Source organism: Leucoraja erinacea, chromosome 19 (genome assembly GCF_028641065.1).
Source record: "Leucoraja erinacea ecotype New England chromosome 19, Leri_hhj_1, whole genome shotgun sequence".
NCBI classification, from domain to species: Eukaryota; Metazoa; Chordata; class Chondrichthyes; order Rajiformes; family Rajidae; genus Leucoraja; species Leucoraja erinaceus.
The window spans coordinates 16,535,921-16,556,109 of record NC_073395.1 but is presented as its reverse complement, the minus strand read 5'-3'; the positions used below and the strand labels follow the sequence as shown (position 1 = coordinate 16,556,109).

General features: G+C 44.2%; 1 protein-coding gene across 1 annotated transcript in view; it reads right to left on the bottom strand.

The window, feature by feature from the left end:
- LOC129706261 (F-actin-monooxygenase MICAL3-like) overlaps positions 1-20,189 on the bottom strand; it is a 206,920-nt gene that overhangs the window by 6,554 nt on the left and 180,177 nt on the right. Inside the window, exons 33-38 of the mRNA XM_055650410.1 lie at positions 17,830-17,937; positions 15,739-15,832; positions 13,133-13,183; positions 8,274-8,342; positions 1,543-1,642; positions 537-610 (exon numbers count right to left, since the gene is read on the bottom strand). Coding sequence (XP_055506385.1) covers positions 537-610; positions 1,543-1,642; positions 8,274-8,342; positions 13,133-13,183; positions 15,739-15,832; positions 17,830-17,937 — 496 coding nt within the window. The remainder of the gene's footprint in view (positions 1-536; positions 611-1,542; positions 1,643-8,273; positions 8,343-13,132; positions 13,184-15,738; positions 15,833-17,829; positions 17,938-20,189) is intronic.

Here is a 20,189-nt window from a genome sequence, read left to right as displayed (position 1 = left end):
TACCTTGAGAACGAGGTGGATATTGGGGGAAACAGGGATCTAGATTGAAGGTGGATACTGATTGTTCCAGCTGACTGCCTTCTTGAGGTTGATGCTGATTTGCTTCCACCCCAGTTGTGGGTGTTTTTTTGTGGCTATCGGGCCCAGTGGGGGATCGAGCCTCTGCATGTGGGACAGGTGGTTTTGAGGTGGATGGGTAAGTAAGATGCAGCTTGCTCTTCCCCTCTATGTGTTCCTGGCAGAGAGACTTGACAATGTCCTAGCTTTCTCTGCCTCTGGGAATATCTTGCCATGATGGAGCTCAGGGTGGATTGTTTGGTGTGAGGTTTGTAGACATGGTGAGCTACCTGCAGCAACATGCTGACAGAAGCTCCTGGGTTTATCTGGTTTGTGGCAAGCACTGCTGTCTTACCACGGCCCACGGAATCACTTAAACGTTGCACAGATCCCTAGGAGGGGGCCCTAATATCCACCAGTGTCTTTGGCCTGGAAAGATCAGAGAGGGCCGACAGAGAATAGGCACGAGTGTCACCTACCATCAATGGCCATGCGTTCCCGGAGCTCCTGCTGTAGCCTGCTCTGACAATCTTCCAGCTCCAGCTCACGGGCACTACACCAGGAAACAAACACAGTTCATCACTTTGCATCTCTCCAGGCGATATTCAATCTGACCCAGTGAGGCTACGGCCTGGATTTGTTTTTTGAGGAGGTGACAAGGGTGTTTCATTGAGGGTAGGGGAGTGGGTTTTGTCAGCATGGTTTTTAAAAAGGCATTTGATAAAGACCCACATGGTAGGCTGATCCAGCAGATTAAGATGTATGGAGTCTACAATGACTCGGCCCTTTGGATTCAGAACTGGCTTAGTGGTGGGCTGCTGGGCTGTGTGTGACTGGAACACTGTCGGGACGGCAGCCAACACAGTCAACAACCTTTCTCACCCTGATCATTCTCTCTTTTCCAGCTCCCATTGGGCAGAAAGATACAAAAGCTTGAAAGCATGTACCACCAGACTCTGGACCAGCTTCTTTGCTTCTGTTATGAGTCTTCTGAACATTTCTCTCATGTGCTAGGGTCCAGTACCAATCCTCCAATTGTGAACATTGGACTTTTTCTCTGGAACGGTTATGCTACAATGGTGAAAACTATATTCTGCACTCTGGTCATTTTTATTCTCTGATCTACCTCTTGTGCTTGTATATGGCGATTGTATTCTTGTGTAGTATTATCTGATTTAATTGGATAGTACACAAACAAAAGCTTTTATCTACACCAAAAGCAAATATTGTCATTTAAAATGATTTAGATTGAATTGAATACTTTTTGGTAGCTTGGTTCAGGTCAGTAGGCTATCAATAGAAGAGCAGAATGCCAGAGGTGGAAAATTTGATCCTTATTAAGGAGTGTTGGCTGAAATTCAGGATCAGGGTGCTGCATAGCACTGTGCAGAGACAGTCCATTTGGTCCCAATCTCAAGCTCCTCGCCAGAGGGAAAGAAATGAACAATGGATCGGGTTGTGAGAAACACAACTCTTGCTACTTACAAGATCATCAGCTCTGACTCGTAGCGTACCAAGCTGTTCTTCTCCTGCACCAGCTTAAACCATTCCTGCATCAGGCGAGGGTCATCTTTCTTTCCCATTCCTGCCAGAGAGCACATCACAATCAAAGACCACAACAAGGCACGCCATGCATGAGACAGGAGACAACGGGCCACTCACCAACACAAAGAAAGCTCTGTCATACAGTCTCTTGTAAGTACACACACAGCTGGAGCGGATCATTTCAACATAGCATAACCCTGCACTTCAAACCATTGGGTAACACACCGACTTAACCTCGTCCTAGGTCATCAGTCCGTAGGGGTCATCAAACAGGTTGCAGACTATTCGGCAATTAACTTTAAACTAACATAAAAATCAGCCTGATTCTGACATTCAGTCCTGATCTGAAACATCACCTATCTATTCTTTACACAGATGCTGTCTGACCCACTGACTCCAGTACTTTATGTTTTGCACAATATTCCAGCATCTGCATTTTCTTATATAAAAATGTATAAAATGTCCAAATTCCTCAACTATATCCCAGCCTAGAACTCACTTCCAGTTAGATATTATTCTGAACATAGATCATCTGAATGTCTTGATTAGATGCTAACCAGTTGCTAAAAGATGCTAAAGGAAAAAGATGTGGTTCATGCCCAGAATTGACCTGGACAATCTGTTAATTTATTTTAAACCATCCAAATCTTTTTTTTTTACCTCTGGGTTGTCACTCACTCCAATATCTGCCTAGAAATACTGCTGTCCCTCCACATTATTGGATGCTATTAGCTCGAGGAGCAGCACCTCATCTTATGTCTGGGCTCAATACAGTCCTCAGCTCAACAACAAAGCCAACAGTTTCAGGCATTCCATTCTGAAGAAGAATCTCGACCCGAAACGTCACCTATTCCTTTTCTCCAGAGATGCTGTCTGACCCACTGAGTCCAGCTTTTTGTGACTATCTTGGGTTTAAATGAGCATCTGCAGTTCGTTCCTACACGTTCAATTCTTGTATCTCACATTTACTGCAGTCAATTCTTTTATTCCTCTCATCTCTTCTGCTATTTCAAATTTATTTCGTAACAACAACAATACGGTTTTATTCGCCACCTCTTACTTGCGCATCGTCTAGGCACACCATCACCAACTTTTCTCAACAGGCACCACCAACACTTGTGTTATTTAGTCTCTCCCGGTCTCCATTCTATCCGACACCCCCTCACTCTCCAAACAACAAAATCCATTCCGCTTCTAACTTTTCCCAGTTCCAAGAAAAGCCATTGGTCTGAAACATTGACTCTATCTCTCGGTTCACAGATAGTGCATGTTCTGCAGAGTATTTCAAATATTATTTTCCACCTATTAAAAATTTCACTATTTATTTTGCTTCTAATGCTAAAAAAATCCAGTTAGAATCTGCACATAATTGACTTCAACTACCCCAAACCTATTGAATAGCTTTTTAGTCTATTTATACAATAAAACCAATTTCCAGCTCGATGTTAATCAAGATATAAACAACAAATATTTGTCATCTAAACTCAAATTCCTTCCGTTATTACTGATTCTGCTTACAAATCCTTCAGTTCTCAGTAAGATTATAGATTTTTCCTTGGATTCGCCATTTGATTCTCAACATCTATTGATTAGATTTTATAATTAAATTCTTATTTGGACTCTGGGCAGTAAATAATTTCGAAGTATCCAATAATTATTGCTTGGATTCTGTACTCAAACTCAACCTTCAGGCATCTACTATTCTATAAGTAAACTCCAAAGATCTCTCAATTAGATTCCAGTCAGTAATTTACTTTCAACATCTGCCATTCTACATATGCTGTACATCCCCATCATTATTGTTCATATTTGAGCCTATAACTTGCTTCTATAACTTATTCTATAAATAAACTCCCAATATCTATAGAGTCTGAAGAAGGGTCTCGACCCGAAACGTCGCCTATTTCCTTTGCTCCATAGATGCTGCCTCACCCGCTGAGTTTCTCCAGCACTTTTGTCTACACCCAATATCTATAGATTGGTTTCCAGCCTATAACTCACTCCAGGTATTCTAATATAAACCTTCAAAACCCACTGAATACATTCTAATCTGTAACTCACCACTCAGATGTAAATATTCCACACCTGAACACTGAAAATCTCTCAATTAGACTGGCATTGAACTTATTTCCAAGTATCTGATATTCTACCTGTAAACTACCCAATATTTATTGACAGAGCCTACAACTTGCTCCCAATCATCTTTTATTTAATATATAAATTGCAAAATCTTTAGGTAATGTTGCAGCCTGCAACTCACCTGGCTGGCTATCCACAATTGATTACATATACTACAAAACATTTTCATTTCATTCTAACCTGTCTGTCTCTATCAGGTATGCTACTCTTCATAGTGTATATTATGGCATTTTCAGGCATTATGTACCATGCACATATTACTCGTTTGTAAAAGTTTTGTTACACAATCATCATATTCTGAGACATCCGATACAATTTTAAACTCCTGTGTGCACCCATTCACACAATCTTAGAGACCTTACACATTAAGACACATTATCACATGCACTGCATATGCACACACTTTCATTCTGATGACATTCATGGAATCTCAGTAGTGCCCACCATTCTACACAATCCCTTTCCTGAGCCCAGTCTGTGTGTCCTCAAGCCTGAATGTGGATATGAAACAAAGCAAATAATGGTTCTTGGATGTAGATTAGAGATTCAACGTTGACCATTCTTTCTTACCCCACTTACTTATTATTCCTTCCACCATGCACTAGGCACTGCTGTGCTTTTCCCTGTATATTGTTTCGGAGTAGGGAGCTGTGACATAGCCTACTTTTGGCATAAAGCCTCAGGCTTCAAAGACTTGCTGAGTTGGCAAACAACTCATATCTCACAAATTGTAAGGTTAATGGGTTACCAGGTGAAGTCTTGTTACAATTCTATTGCAATAGGATAGCTGTAGTGTCATTTTGTACAAAGGAAAGCCTGGAATGTTGATTTACTACAGTTGTGACATTGGTCTCCATAATGAGAGGTTCTTAATTTCAATTCCTTTAAATCTAAAGTTTGATTTTGGTTTAAGAGTCTGTGATATTGGTTCCTTATAATGGTGTGTCTGCCTTGTCAGTTTGTTACAATGGAAAAATCGCAATGTTGTTTTAATTGGAATGTGATCTTAGTTAGTTTCATTAGTTTCATATAATGATTGCTCTGTTATATTGGTATATTACAATAAGGGGTCTGTATTGTCAGTTTGTAAAAATGGAAGGGCTGTAATATTGGTCGATTAAACTGTGAGGTTTAATTGTTAGCTTCACACCAACGACTGGCCTGCAACTTTAACCTGGTATTTTGGTTGATCTGCAGTGCCAATTTGTTGGGTGGAAACTCTACAGTATCAGCGTGTTACAATAGCAAGCTTGTCATACTAGATTGAAACACTGGTTGCTTTGTAATGATAGCTTGACATAATGGTTGGTTGGTAGTAGCAGTTTATTACACGTAAGTTCTGTAATGTGTTAAATTAATACAGACAGGTTTGTAATAGGTCACTTCTATGGGAGGTATTTTATTGGTTTATAACACTAGGAAGTTGTAATGTTAATTTGTTTAAAAAAGGATGATTAATTTTTGTGAGACTTAACCTATGATGTCCTCTAACAATTGGTTGGTGATATCAAGACGTGTGGCAAGGTTAGGAACATTCTCTTCCACCAACGTATGATAGGAATAAAATTGTCACTACTCTTGTCCTTGTAGAGAGTTCTGTGATGGCGAAAGTGGGAGGAATGAAGTGCAAATGAATTGGTAGAAGGACGATAAGTGAATGGGGGTGGGGGGGGGGGGGGGGAGGAGGAGGTGCCCGTGGTGGGTTTGATGGGAGTAAAGGAATCATTTTTTCCGTGAGATGCCAACTGATGCACGTGTTTATTGCCAATCCATTTTTCTAGGGAAGGGGGAGGGAGGAGGGGGGGGGGGGGAGGGAGGGGGGTAACATGGTAAGAAGTACTTTGGGCTCCTTTACAACATTTAATCAGTAACAAGTTTTCAGCTGGAAGAAATTCAAGGTAAATGCTTAAACCGTCTCCTAATAATGTGGGTTTGATTGGTTGGTGTTCCTACCCTTACTTGCAGATTTTGCTTGAAACTCACCCTTGATTTATTCCTTTCTTGCAAGCTCAAAGGGACAGTTCACAGACAGACTCTGCTAGATTTGTGACTGACTAGCATTCACTTAGATTGAACAATGAACAAAAGTCGCATCTAACCCGTTTGAACTGAATGGGCAACACACAACCAACCTGGGAGCATCAGAGAATGCTGCTACTTCTGAATGTGCATGGTAAACAGGGTAGCCTTGGCAACCTACAGTATTTGTCCAATGTGCAACAATTACATGCTGTATGTGAACACTTGCTTAATTAGTGCAAATTAGATTTAATGGCCTCAAAGGTCATAGATCTAAACCATCTTTCAACAGAGTAGAACACAAAGTGTTGGAGTAACTCAGCGGGTCAGGCAACATCTCTGGAGGACATGGACAGGTGACGTTTAGGATCAGAACCCTTCTACTGACGTGTCCAAAAATGTCGCCTAACCATGTTCTCCAGAGATGCTGCATGACCTGTTTAGTTCCTTCCTGTGTGTTCTAAGCAAGATTTCAGCATCTGCAGTTCCCTGAATCTACCTTTCTATAGCATACTTGTATCATCTAACGTGCAGTGGGAATTACTCTAGGGGGTAAATCACGCCCACATCTTTGTATTTTGGCAACCTGTGTACTTAGTGCGTAGAACCACTGGCTGCAACCCTAGTCCTCTTGCTTTCTCAGTCCCTGCCCCAGGCTGAATCTTGTTCACCATTATGGATTGCACCTGACTCCAGACTTCACATTTTACAGGTAAAACTCAGATGTCTCCACTGTCAGCTGACCAAGGTTTGGAGGTACTGTGCCTCAGTGAATGGAAAGTTTCTCAGCCAAGGGAAAATTTCAGGCCATTCAACAAAACGGGTGCTTGCAGAACAGAAAAGCAGGGTACGGGAAAATAAAGCCCAGTCGTTGAGATGAGAAGTCAGTCCAGGTGGAGATTACTGCGGGTGGAATGGAGTGAGTCACTGCAAGCAGGCAGAGAGGCAGAGTAAAGTCCCAAGGAACAGCTATTACGCTCTGGTCTACGCCACAAGCCAATTTTCTGCACCGGCAAGACTCTCATTCCTTCCCAGCCCGTGTGCACTCACAGTGAAGTGAGATCCTTGGGGGAGGTGGTTCAGGAAACCACTCTGTCTCAATTCTTTCTCATTTATTGCCCAGCTTCTCACCTCAGTGCAGGTAGTGGTTGAGTCTCTCTGCCTTTAGATCCATGGTGCCAAAGCTGGCTCCATACTGGTACAATTAAAACTAATGTCACACTGCCTCACTCACTCTCCAGAGCCCTCGGTATTTTTCTGACCCAGGACGGCACGATGGAGTGGCCTTTGGGGATGATCCGAATCTATTCTTCAGCCACTACTTTCAGAGGAGAATGCTGACTGAGTTTTCATCCTGCAGAGATTAGGCTGATCTTCCAATTCAAAGATTTGTTATTACAGGATATGGTGATGGATCCATGAGTCCTCAGGTAGTTAACCATTAAATTACTTGCGTCAGATAGGAGGATCTTCGCTACTCTGGATATGTGTATCAATGGCGCTATTATATACTGTACAGTTATGGGGAACTGTTTGGGAAATGGGCAAGTGGGAGATGGGGAGAATATGGAGAGAGAGAGAGAGAGAAGAACGTGTGACAAGTAAGAAACCTTCCATTCACTGAGGAAAATTGATTAGGGGAATTGGGAGATGAGGAGAAAGGCCATGGGAAGAAAAAGCAAATGATGGGGAAATAGGAAATGGGGAGAAAAGGCCAGGAAACTGGGGAGGGAGGATAACACACAGAGAACGGGAGATGGTGTGACTGAAGGGACAGACCAAGTGTGTGCCTGCATGCTGTGGTTGAGTGGCAAGGTAGAGTGAGGGAGAAGGGTGGGGAGGAGTAGCAGGATCAAGGAGTGGAGCCAAGTGCAGGGTTTGGTGGTTGGTGGTTGGAGCCTGTGATCAAGGGATGGGGTTCAGTGGTCAGATGGGGGCCAAGGCCAAGGGTGGAGAGCTCTTGTCTTGTTAGCAGAGGATAACCCCAAAGCTAAGAGAGCATTTGAATCCATTCATCTGCCTTAATCAAACGGGGCTTTGCTTCGAACTTTGATGCTCACTCTGAGGTCCTGTCAGTCGGGGATTCCCAGGCGTGAGGTCTACAGGAGGGGGACAGAGCAGGCTGACAACAGCATGTGTTGTCGGGATGGGACATGGCACTACACACTCATGCTATCCCTACTGACCGCCATCTTGCACGTTGCCAAATGGGGCATGGCTAAACCATCTACCACTTTAATGTCCCATGGGCCTAACCCATCCGTTAGGGGGACTGTACCATTCACTTCTATCTCTGCCCCACTAATTTGAAGCCATCGGTTTCCTCAACTTCTTGACGGCTCCAGCTCTCTGGCCGTTCTTACCTCTGGCTCCCTGAAGCTGGTCCTGCAGCGGGTGCGGTATTTGATCACAATTTACACTTGACCAGGTGTCCAAGGGAACTGTACTGAGCCTCAGGGTTTGAGAACCCCAGTGTGGTTAAGGTGACCCTCTGAGGGCTTGGTTTACATTACCTCTGTCGTGGGTACAGCAGTGGCAGAAGGAAAGAGGTCTTCGCCGCGGAGCTCCAACAAGGGCCTCAACTTCAACAAGAGAAGTAAAAGAAAAGCAAAGCAGAGGAGCAGAATGTGAGAGGGAGAGAAGAAGAGGGCAAAGCAAAGAATCTAATAATGAGGGGGCAGGAAACAAACAGAAAGAAATGAAGGAAAACAAGAACAGGATGAGACAGTGCAACTGCCTGTAGCAATCAAGGAACTAATGGCATATCTCACTCATGCAATCCAGGGTTACACAATCAAAGACCACGGTACCCCTCCATAACAAGCAGCCCTCCAACTTTCAAAATCTCAAGCAAATCTTCTCACTGAATGGAGAGTGGGGCAGAAGGAGGGAGAGAGGCAGAGCCGGGATGTAAACCAGAGCAAGGATGGAGAGTGGGACAGAAGCACAAAGGGGGAGGGAATCTGGAAGCGCAGCTTGGAAGAGAAAAGTAAAGGCATGAGTACACAAAAGGCCGAGGAAGAAATGTGAGCACTTTTTGAGCAGGGGGTGAAATGAGGCAGAAAGTCACACTTAGTGTGGGAGAGAGATTAGAAGAGGATGGATGAGGAGAGGAACGTGATTTATAATGGATGTGGGAGAGATATGTTGCTGGTAGGACTGCCCGTGTGGAGCCCAGATGTGGAGTGCTTTGCCTCTTTCGCTCACTGCCCTCCCAGTGTTATTCTGTGGCACAACAGCTGGATTGTAATAGTAGTTTCCCTGGTTGGCGTTTGTGCTCTAGCTAAGCCATTTTGGCAGCAGACTGCTTGACCTCTGTAAAACCTGGTATGATGCGGAGTTAGAAAACCAAATTCCACAATCATGCATCTATCAAGAGAACATCCTTAATGTGCCCATGCTTAAACCGAACCAACGTCATTAGGACAGTCTGCTCAACAAGTGTTGCTACAAACCGGAAGTCAAAGGGAGACTTGTAGGTGATGGAAGAGGAGAGCAAACAGTTAATTGTTAGTGAAGAAACCATTGGAATTACATAAAGAGCATGCAATCTACATTTAAAACCAAGAGCAAACACGCAGCTAGATTTTTTATCAGTGACTGTGCCCTCTAAGCATGTCAGCCCATTAACAGGAATGGCCTCCTCTAGCAGTGTGCTATCATCAACTTGCCAGCGAACCTGGTTCACAGAGAGTGGGGCAATCAGCAAGCTGCCATCTTCACATCGCGCTGGCCATCACTGACACATTCTGCTTTCATTCCTCTGAATTGTAGATGCCAACTCTAACTGCGCACCATTAACTTTCGGTAATGCATCAAGCTTAAAGAACGGGCGCGGTTTAGCTATTGAACGGTGGGGACTATCACAGCTGAGGACAGCTGTAGCTGGTTGCCAATATCCACACGTGTGCAAGTTTCCGCAGCCAATGATGGGGAGCAGGAGACCAAGCCATGGTTAAATACATGCAGAGATGTACACAGTGATAGCTAACAATAGAAGTGAGTGTGAAACCTACAGTCCACTCACTAATCTTAATATTAGTGCTCCAAAGTCTAAATATTCAGGCTCCTGTGATGAAACAGAAAGATCAGGTAAAAATAACTGCTTCACCATTACATACATCAACTTCCACCTCTCCCATCTTCCCCCTGCCTCCACCATCACAGCCCTCTCCATCACTTCCTCTCCCATCTTTGGTTCCCCCAAATCAGAACCCCTACTGCCCCATGCAGCCCAGTCTCCCCCATCACATCCGCCATCTCCTTCATTCACTCCTGTCTCCCCATCAACCTCTGCCTCTCCCCATCACACCTCGATTCCTGCCTCTCCCATCAATAACTGTCTCTCCATCACACTCGTTATGTCTGTCCACATTTGCAGACTCCTCATACATTTAGGGCACAGGAGTCTTCCCTCTCGGTATTCCTATCTTTCATTCAGTGCTTCAGTAAATAGAACAAAGCATCCTGTATATCTTTTGTATCACCTTATTGATCTGTCCTGCGAACATTAAGTACTTGTGCACTTACTTGTCAAGATTTATTTGTTTCTCCACACCAATATCCTGCTATTTGTTGTCATGCTCTCTACATTTAAGTCTAAATCATTGATTATGCAATGGGAAAGATCAAGGGATCAAGTACTAGGTATTGAGAAACCCCCACTGCTAACTGCCTCTTGTCTCAAACACTCATCAACCATTATTGTTTGCTTCCTGACACTGAGTTGGTTCTGGATCTAGTTTGCCTCTCACCCTTGGATCCCATGGTCTATGATTATTTTGACCAGTAGGGTTACATTGAAAGCTTTGTCAAACACACCCTTGGGAGGAATTAAGTCCTAGCCTGCCCAATCTCTCCCTACAACTTAGTCCTTCAAGTCTGGCATAGTGGTAGAGCAGTTGGCTCACAGTGCTAGAGATCTGGGTTCGATCCTGACCTCGGGTGCTGTCTGTTTGGAGTTTGCACGTTCTCCCTCTTACATTTCCTCTGTGTTTCTTCTTACATTCCAAAGACATGCAGGTTTGTAGGTTATTTGGATTCTGCAAATTGCCCTTAGTGTGTAGGATGCGGAAGAGGGATAATATAGAACCAGTGAACAATTGTCGGCATGGATTCAGGGCCTAGTTCCACACTACATTTAAAAAAAAACTCTTCCAAATGCGAAAAATAATCTTGGTACCTTAATCACCCTGGCAATATCCTTGCAATTGTTTTCTGCTTCCGTTCCTAGTATATCAAACATTTGTATCCAGTGCCTCTACCATCTCCCCCTTTTGTTTTTTTTTTACTAGTCTGAGCTGCATATCATTTAGTTCTGTTGAATTATCGACTTAAAAAATGCTAAATCCCTGAACCCCTTTGATGAGTAGCTCCGAGTGAGTTATGTTTGAGTTGCTATCACTTTCCAACCCGTTAAAATTAGGCATGCTCGATTAAAAAACGTTATTCCTATTTCTCTCTATTGACAATAGATAAAAGGTTCAGAAGTAGGCCATTCGGCTCTTCGAGCCAGCACCATCATGGCTGATCATCCACAATCAGTACCCCGTTCCTGCCTTCACGCCATATCCTCTGCTATCTTTAAGAGCTCTATCTAACTCTCTCTTGAAAGCATCCAGAGAATTGACCTCTATTGCCTTCTGAGGCAGAGAATTCAACAGATTCATAACTCTCTTGGATCAGCTACGACCCCTCCTCCTCGGTCCCCCTCCTCTTCAGTCCAGGGACATGGGTAGAATCCTGGAGCTCCCACCTGCACTGCAGAGGTTGAAGCCCCCAACCTTATTTTTGTTTGTTAATTCAGTAAAAAATATTCTGTCAGTTAATTCCGTAAAAGTGCCTCTTCCCATTGATGCATCAAATTCCCCAGCCCAACTAGAACCTGAATATCATGTTCTGCAGAAGTGGAACTCTGTGGGAGTCCTGTGGGACTGGACTCTGGCCTATTCGCTCATTATTTCCTCATTACATTTAGTCTTCACTGCATCTTGTCGTACAGTGCCCTCCATAATGTTTGGGACAAAGACCCATTATTTATTTTTTTTCCATCTGAACTCCACAATTTAAGATTTGTAATAGAAAAAAAATCATATGTGGTTAAAGTGCACATTGTCAGATTTTAATAAAGGCCATTTTTAAACATTTTGGTTTCACCATGTAGAAATTACAGCAGTGCTTATACATAGTCCCCTCATTTCAGGACACCATAATGTTTGGGACACAGCAATGTCATGTAAATGAAAGTAGCTTGTTTAATGTTTTGGTGCATATCCTTTACATGCAATGACTGCTTGAAGTCAGCGATTCATGGACATCACCAGTTGCTGGGTGTCTTCTCTGGTGATGCTCTGCCTGGTCTGTATTGCAGCCATCTTTAGCTTATGCTCGTTTTAGGGGGGTAGTCCCCTTCAGTTTTCTCTTCAGCATATAAAAGGCGTACTCAATTGGGTTCAGATCGGGTGATTGACGGCCCCAAGAATTGACCAGTTTTTAGTTTTGAAATACTCCTTTATTGCTTTAGCAGTATGTTTGGGATTATTGTCTTGCTGTAGAATGAACCGCCGGCCAATGAGTTTTGAGGCATTTGTTTGAAGTTGAGCAGATAGGATGAGTCTATACACTTCAGAATTCATTATGCTGTTACCATCAGCAGTTGTATCATCATTGTATTATGGTGTCCTGAAATGGGGGGGACTATGTAGGAACACAGCTGTAATTTCTACAAGGTGAAACCAAAATGTATAAAAATTGCCTTTAATAAAATCTAACAATGTACACTTTAACTACATGTGATATTTTTCTATTACAAATCTCAAATTGTGGAGTACAGAGGCAAATAAATAAATGATGGCTCTTTGTCCCAAACATTATGGTGGGCACAGTACATCTTGCCAATTTACCATCCATCACTCCCCCCCCCGCTCTCATTCATCACCCCTAACCACCCATCTCTGTCACCCTGCCGCCCTTCACCCTCTCACCCAACCAACCATCCGGTTCCCCATTCATCTGTCCCCAAACCCATCCACTTCCAAAGCCAAGAAACAACATTTGGCTAGCCCTATAATTAGTCAGCATGTAACTCAATTAGAAGCAAAGCCGTTCTTGCAATTTGCTGCTTGATCACTTGTCCAAACACTACTTTCAATTTGACATCCCCCCCCACCCCTCCCCCACCCATCTCTTCAGCCGAGAATGGTCACCACTATACATACATGAGACTGTGCAAGATCTGGGGCAGGGAGGCAGGTACTCTAACCTCACTAAACTAAAAAGAGGGTGCAGTCAAGGATACAAGTGAAGAGGAAGGCATTAGAGAGAAAGGTGAAGGTTAGCAAGAATGATGAAGCAGAGCGACAGCCATACGTACCACCCAGATGCAAGTCGAGGATTTCACTGTAACTAGACTCTCCCCAATAGTCTATAATAAGATTAGAAAGAGTTACTGTACAATGCCAGGCAACACGCAGTACAAATCATGCACACACATGTGCTGCTCAAGAGGTGAACACAACCCAAACTCTCGGTCAGAACCTTGCACTGGGAATGCACGCTGCAGTCTAGTCCTGCAAGGTGTTGCCGTGCAGACCAGGTGCTCCGTCGCTTCTGATGGGACTGCAACTCTGGTGCAGGTGCCTCATGTGCAGGCTCACGTTCAATGGTGGTTTTGTTGACAGATAAGCCCCTTGGGTGCAGGTGCTCACTGAGTACCCGTTCACTCACTTGCTTCTGATGGAGAAACGGCTAGCCCCTTGAGCAGCTTCATTAGACGGAAATTGTGCAGCAATGGAGACAGTCAATGACAGTTTGTCAAAGTTGGACAGGCCCACCCAGAAACCTACTGATCCTCAGACACCCAATGCCCAAAGATCCTATAGCAAGCAAGATAGATCACTCAATGAAAAAGACGTAGTACGGTCATGGGCAGATTCATGGGTGATTTTACGCCCCATTTCCGGAACCGGCTTCCGTCTCCGCACCAAAGATCCCATAGTGGAGCAAAGATAACTAGTGCAGAAACGGAAGCCGGTTACGGAAACATCCTCGTAAAAATAAAAGTTATTTAGTAAAAATCTCCTCATTTTCAGAATTTTAATTTATTAACACAAACTGTTCCCCCGCAACGTTGATTACACTGCGAGTCGAGTCGGTTTGGGTTACGGAAATGGATGAAAAAAAGGCCCACGTCCGTTCCGTTGCGTACTACATGTCAGCCCATTGCATTTAGCAGGAGTGATCTATCTTGCTATAGGATCTTTGCCAATGCCCACTGCTCAGGTTAAGGCAGAGAGTTGGCTCGTTACAAGAGAACTGACAGTGATAGATAGGAGTGGGTGTGGGAATGCCCTTTAACATCTAGCATATATCCAGGGCTGTCAATGAGTCCCAGCTTGGCTTATTCCAGCACCATCGAGGAGGTGAAAGGAGGTGCAACCTCCTCTGGTATCAGTGCAATAGATGCAGTTAGTGTTAGGAGAGGTCAGGCAGATGCAGTAAGTTTTTAAGAAGGAACTGTCAGTAAGTTGTCTGACAGTTGGTAGAGTACAGCTCAGTGGAGTACAGCTCACCTGATGGTCAGGAAAACAAAGCTTATTTGAGAAAAGGAATTTTTTTAAAAAGCAAGGAAAAAAAAAACTCCCCACAAAAGTTAAATATTGCTCACTTGTACAGGAAAACCCATATTGCTCTGGTTGAGGGTATTGGACAACAGTTGGTCAGGAAACCAGTGTGCTGGGATCAAGGCTACTGTCAGCAGCAGGTTTGAGAGGTTCTGCAATGTTTAGGAGATCTGAAGCACGGCTGGTGAAGATCTCCGAGCAGCTGGAGTCAGCAGAATCCCAGGTGGACCGGATCCCAAGGGATGGGTCAAAGACGTTGGAACTCAGCACTCCGCTGCCCACGTTTGGAACACTGACGATTGAGTTGTGGACTCAGCTGGCAAGAACAGCATTCAGTCCCCATCCCCAACTGTGAGCGCAGTAGAACCACTGCTGCGCCTCTGCTGAGGCTGCTTCCTCCGTGCTGCTGTTCCAGGATTTAGATCCACCATTGATGAAGGGATGGTGATAGAATGGTGCGTGAGGGGAACCTGGACTGGAATGGGCTACATTCTGTGGTTCTGTGATTCTCTCTGGGGGAGTGAAGGGGAGCCGGGATCAAGAAATGATTAAGCCCCCCCCATATGGAATGAGTCACAATGATCCCAGAAGGACAACAATCGACTTCTGGAGGAAATGCAAAGGTCTGTGACTGACCCAGAGTAAATGACTGACCCAGAGGATGACCATTCACCCAACATCCCCACCCTGCCCCAGATTGTGAGAATGACTCCGAAAGACTCACATGTTACCTGTAGAGTGAAGAGGTCACCCTGGTCACGAGCTCTGTCATTCACTCATGTTGCTGGCAGTGGGAAGATTAGTAAATGACTCCCCGCAATGACTGCGCAAGTGAACCAAGGCACATCTGTAAATGACTCTGAAAGTAGGACTGTTACTAAATTTGGAAATAATGCAGTGATCCTCATCCGGACTGAGATTAATCCCAGAGAGAGTGATCTGGGAAAGACTGATTCATCCCAGAGTGAGTGATCCCAGGAATATCAAAGTTGGAGTACTCACGGATGTAGAGAGGAAGGACAGTTGATACGAGGCACTGGCCCGCAGCATTTTATCTCAACAAAGGGAGAGATTGGGGCTACCACTCCTTGCTCATGGGAACTCCCTTTGCCCATGCCACCCTTATTTGCCATGGATGGAACAAGTGACTCAAGGGAACCCGCGACCGACTCTGACTGGAGACAAGTGAACAGCCGGTGGGGGGGGCAGGTATTCAGCCAGTGGCCGAGGGCAAGAGGCCGACCTTCTCAGTAACCCACCCTCAGACGCAAGCTTTGCTGGGCCTCCATGGGAAATTGCCGCTGGACTGCCCTGTGCTCTAGCAGCACAGGCCATGACGGAAACAGGGTGGAGTTACCTGCTTCTCCCCGGAGAGCCTTCTCCACGGCCACTCCCCGCTCCTCCAGCTGTCGCTGCTTCTCCTCCACCTGCTCCAGCTGCCGCTGAATGATCTGTAAGAGCAGGAGTTTACTCAGGTCAGTTGACATGGTGGTGCAGTGGAAGCTTCACCCCACATGAGAGAAGAGAGCTGTGTGTAAGAACAATGTGTCTGAAGGCAGAGTCACAGCCAATCTGTTACCCCATCTGACACGGAACCATAGAACCTGTTACCCTCTCTGATCAATAGACCACCATGGCGAACAGGAGAATTCATTATCCCTCACACAGTGAATATTAAATCCTATTACCCCTCTCACGGTCATCATTAAATCCCATTATTCTTGGTCATTGAATTGATTTAGAATAGAAACAGGCAGAGCTCTGGATACAAAGGGAATAACGTGAAATGGCAAGAGTACAGGAAAGTGGCAGTGGGAGAAAATTAACCATGATCCCGATAAATGACGTAGCAGGCTCGAGAGGCCAAATTTTCCTGTTTCTTATGTTCTGATGAATCAACCCTCTCAGGCAGTGTGCTGTGGAAATTGCTAACCCTCAGTGCAGAGTTCCCGACGGGCCCCGCGGATGTGGACTGGGAATTTCATAGGAATATGAGGGATAACTATTTTACACAAAGGGTGTTGGAACAAGCTGCCAGAAGCGGTAGTTGCGGCAGGGACTATGCCAACATTTAAGAAACAGTTAGACAGGTACATGGATAGGGCAGGTTTGGAGGGATATGGACCAAACGCCGGCAGGTGGGACTAGTGTATCTGGGACATGTTGGCCGGTGTGGACAAGTTGGGCCGAAGGACCTATTTCTACACTGTGTCATTCTATGACTCTGTGTAAGATTTCCAAGTTTGCCGTTGATACGAAAATGTGGAAGGGCCTGTTGTGGTGAGGACATTGAAATTCTGCAACATTGTAAAGACTGAGTGTTTGGAGAAAAAAGCTGGCAAATGGAGTTTAACATGTGGAAGTGGAAGGTCATTCAGATTATAATCAAAATGGAGAGAAACGTCAAACAAGTTAACTTCAGAGGAATCTAGCTGTTCTGGTGCACGGATCACAAAATGTTAGCAATGTCCAATAAGCAGATAAGAAGGCAAACATAATTTTGGCCTTAAAGAATGGGAGGGGGGGGGGGGGGGGGGGGGCTTGCATAGAACACAAATTGCTGGAGTTACTCAGCGGGTTAGGTAGCATTTCTGGAGGACATGGATAGGTGACATTTTGGGTCTGGTCGGGGGCTTTTACAGTTGCACATGGTATTTGTGAGGTCACACCTGGAATATTGTGCACAATTTTAATTCCCTTACTTAAAGTAAAATAGTTGCATTCTCAACAGTTCAAAGGCGATTCACCAAGCTAATTCTTGGGGTGAGGGGATTGTCCTATCAAGAGATATTGGATAGTTTGGGTCTGTATTCCTTGAGGTTTAGAAGAATGAGGGTCTTTTTCATTCATATAAGATCACAAGGAGGTTTGATAGGTTAGATGTTGAAATGTTTTCACTTGGGTCTAGTCACGAACAAGGGGACATAGTTACAAAATAAAACTAAGGTGCGTGGAAACATGTCAGAGGGTAGTGAATCTGCTCATGAGAGAGGTGGTGGCCAGGTCACAGGCGGAGAAAAATAAATATTTGAACTATCGATGAATCAAACGTTATGGGGATTGACACAGCAGAGAAGCTGTGACCAGGGTCGATCAGCCATGATCATATTGACCTGCGGGGCAGGCTTGAGGGCGCCTCAGCTCCTTACTTTAGTGTTGATTGCTCCCTTTGGGATGTGTAGCAGAGAACTGCATATGTACCACACATTGTAACGCCATCATTTGGCAGATTATGACTGTGCCTATTGCACTATGAGGGAAGTGTACTAAATACTCATCATCACTTAGGACTGTCTACCATAAATCCTGTTTGTAAAGTTTGTATTTTAGGCGCATGTGGGGTATTTTGCATGTAATAAATGCCAATCGATAGCTGGTTTCCTGAAATAGAGAAACAAGATAGATTGTCCCTCTACAGACTGATGGGACCATGCCCCCAGTTGTCAACCTGTGCTCTGTGTAACCTCTTCAGCTCTTCCTGCTTGGCTTGTCTCCGGGCTGCCTTCTGTACCCTCCGAGTCAGTTTGGAGTTGAGCTCCTCTTCACTGTAGGGTTTCTGAAAGAACAGAGCCCAGTCTTTATTTTTGCTCAGCAAAATGTCCTCAGTGAATGTCCTTTCCAGTGAAGTGAGAAACAAACACCAGGCGTGACTAGTGCACTCAGTAATAGGTACAGTGGGAGTGGATCATTCAGACAAAGTATGCCGCAGGATCTACTAGATCACACCACTGAATCTACTGCAGGGTTGAGTGCAGAAAACAAATCCACAAAACTCACTGGAAGAACACACAAGGACAGAGCAAACTACTGGATCCACGAAGACACAAAGAGGATCTGCATCTACTTACAGGAGGCCACAGACAGAGAAAACCACCAGGATACTGATTAAATCTGCTTCGCAAAAGCTGAAGAACACCAAGTCACACATACGGATCGAAGCAAAGATCAAAGCATAGATCTAATTGTACAGTTTGAACAGTAACACTTGGGTAGATTCATCAGTTGTTTCTCCACATTATGATCGGGCAATGAGGCAGGGATGGCAATGAAAGTTTCCTACCACACGTTGGTGGTTTGGCTTATTTTCATTACTTCCTTAATGCCTTGTGCCGACAGCTCTATGACAATAGGGGTACACTACAACTCTTCGAATCTCAGTAAGATCACCTTTAATTTTCTATGCACAAAGAGAAGTGTGAATTAATTGCACATGGATATTCAAATACCCCATTACTCATCTCCTCCACCACGGATAATGGGGAGAACCAGCTCAAAATAGTGGAAGTGGAATGATTCCTGAAAATAGGAACAACGGGAAAACTGTACCCACTTAAGCCTCCTAGTTCCAATTTGCAGTAGCACTGTGTGGGTGAATAGGAAAGGTTTTATTCTCCGTACTTTCTAATACTTCATTATACGTCAATCACAGTTTCCCAGGCCACTGCAAAATGTCTTCATTTAATGATTATCAGTTCCATCAATTCCAAGAGCAGAGAAAGGAAAACAGATGAGCAGAGGGGGTGAGGTGGTTCTGCTGGCAAGGAATGAAATTCAGTCAACGTTCTTAGAGCAGCTTGTAGTCAAGCCTACTTGGGGAAAAGGCAATTCTGGATTTGGTATTAAGATGCTGCACATGAGGCTCCTAATGAAGATGAGTGCCCAGAGTATTAAAATGAACATATTAGCATGGATAGAAGGTTGAAAGACCTCATTGAAATTTACCTAATAGTGAAAGGCCTGGATAGAGTGGATGTGGAGAGCATGTTTCCACTAGTGGGAGAGTCTAGGATAAGAGGGCATAACCTCAGACTAAAAGGACGTACCTTTGGGAAGGAGAGGAGGAGGAATTTATTTGGATAGAGGGTGGTGAATCTGTGGAATTCATTGTCACAGACGGCTGTAGAGGCTAAGCGATTGGGTATTTTTATGGTGGAGATTGACAGATTCTTGATTAGTAAGGGTGTTGAGGTTTATTGGGTAAAGGCAGGAGCACAGGGTTGAGAGGGAAAGATATATCAGCCAAGATTGAACAGCAGAGTAGATTCTGCTCCTATGACGTGAATTTATCGCGGTTGGTAACTGTGTAAAACAGGCGTATTGCGGGAAGTTCAGGGGAAGTAGAAAAGGAAATGGAGAGCAAATGGAGGGGGCAAGAAAAGATTGGCAGCATATGTACAAGAGAATTGAGAAATCTTCAACAGGCTTGAGTCATATGAGGTCAAAGATCAGAAAACAAGCCGACTCATTGAGGCACAAGATATAGCTGAGGTACAAAGAACTTTATGCCAGGGTTCACCATGGTTAAATATGTTGCTGAAGTTGTCACATAGAATGAAGTTATTGAAATTCTGGAATGGAAAGGCTGGTTGACCAGAATGGATAAATCACCTGGAACAGATGGAATGCATACTAATTTAAGTAACCTAGTATGCATTCCATCTGTTGCAGGTGATTTATCCATTCTGGTCAACCAGCCTTTCCATTCCAGAATTTCAAGGAAGGAAATAAGGGAGGAAATTGCAGAAATCCTAACCATAATCACCCCAACATCCATAGATTCATGCCAGTAACAATACATATGTTATTTAAACCTCAGTAATAGGGAAAGTCCAAAAAATATTAAGCTGGGATAGAATTATCAGTCATTTGGACATGTGGATTGATTAGAGAAAGTCGGCATAAAATTGTTAAAATCAAATGATGTCCAATGCTATCGTTTTTCATGTAGTAACAGGGATTGTTGATGAGGAAAGTGGGATTGATGAAGTATGTAACAAATAAGCTTGTTAACAAGATTATAGGACGCAG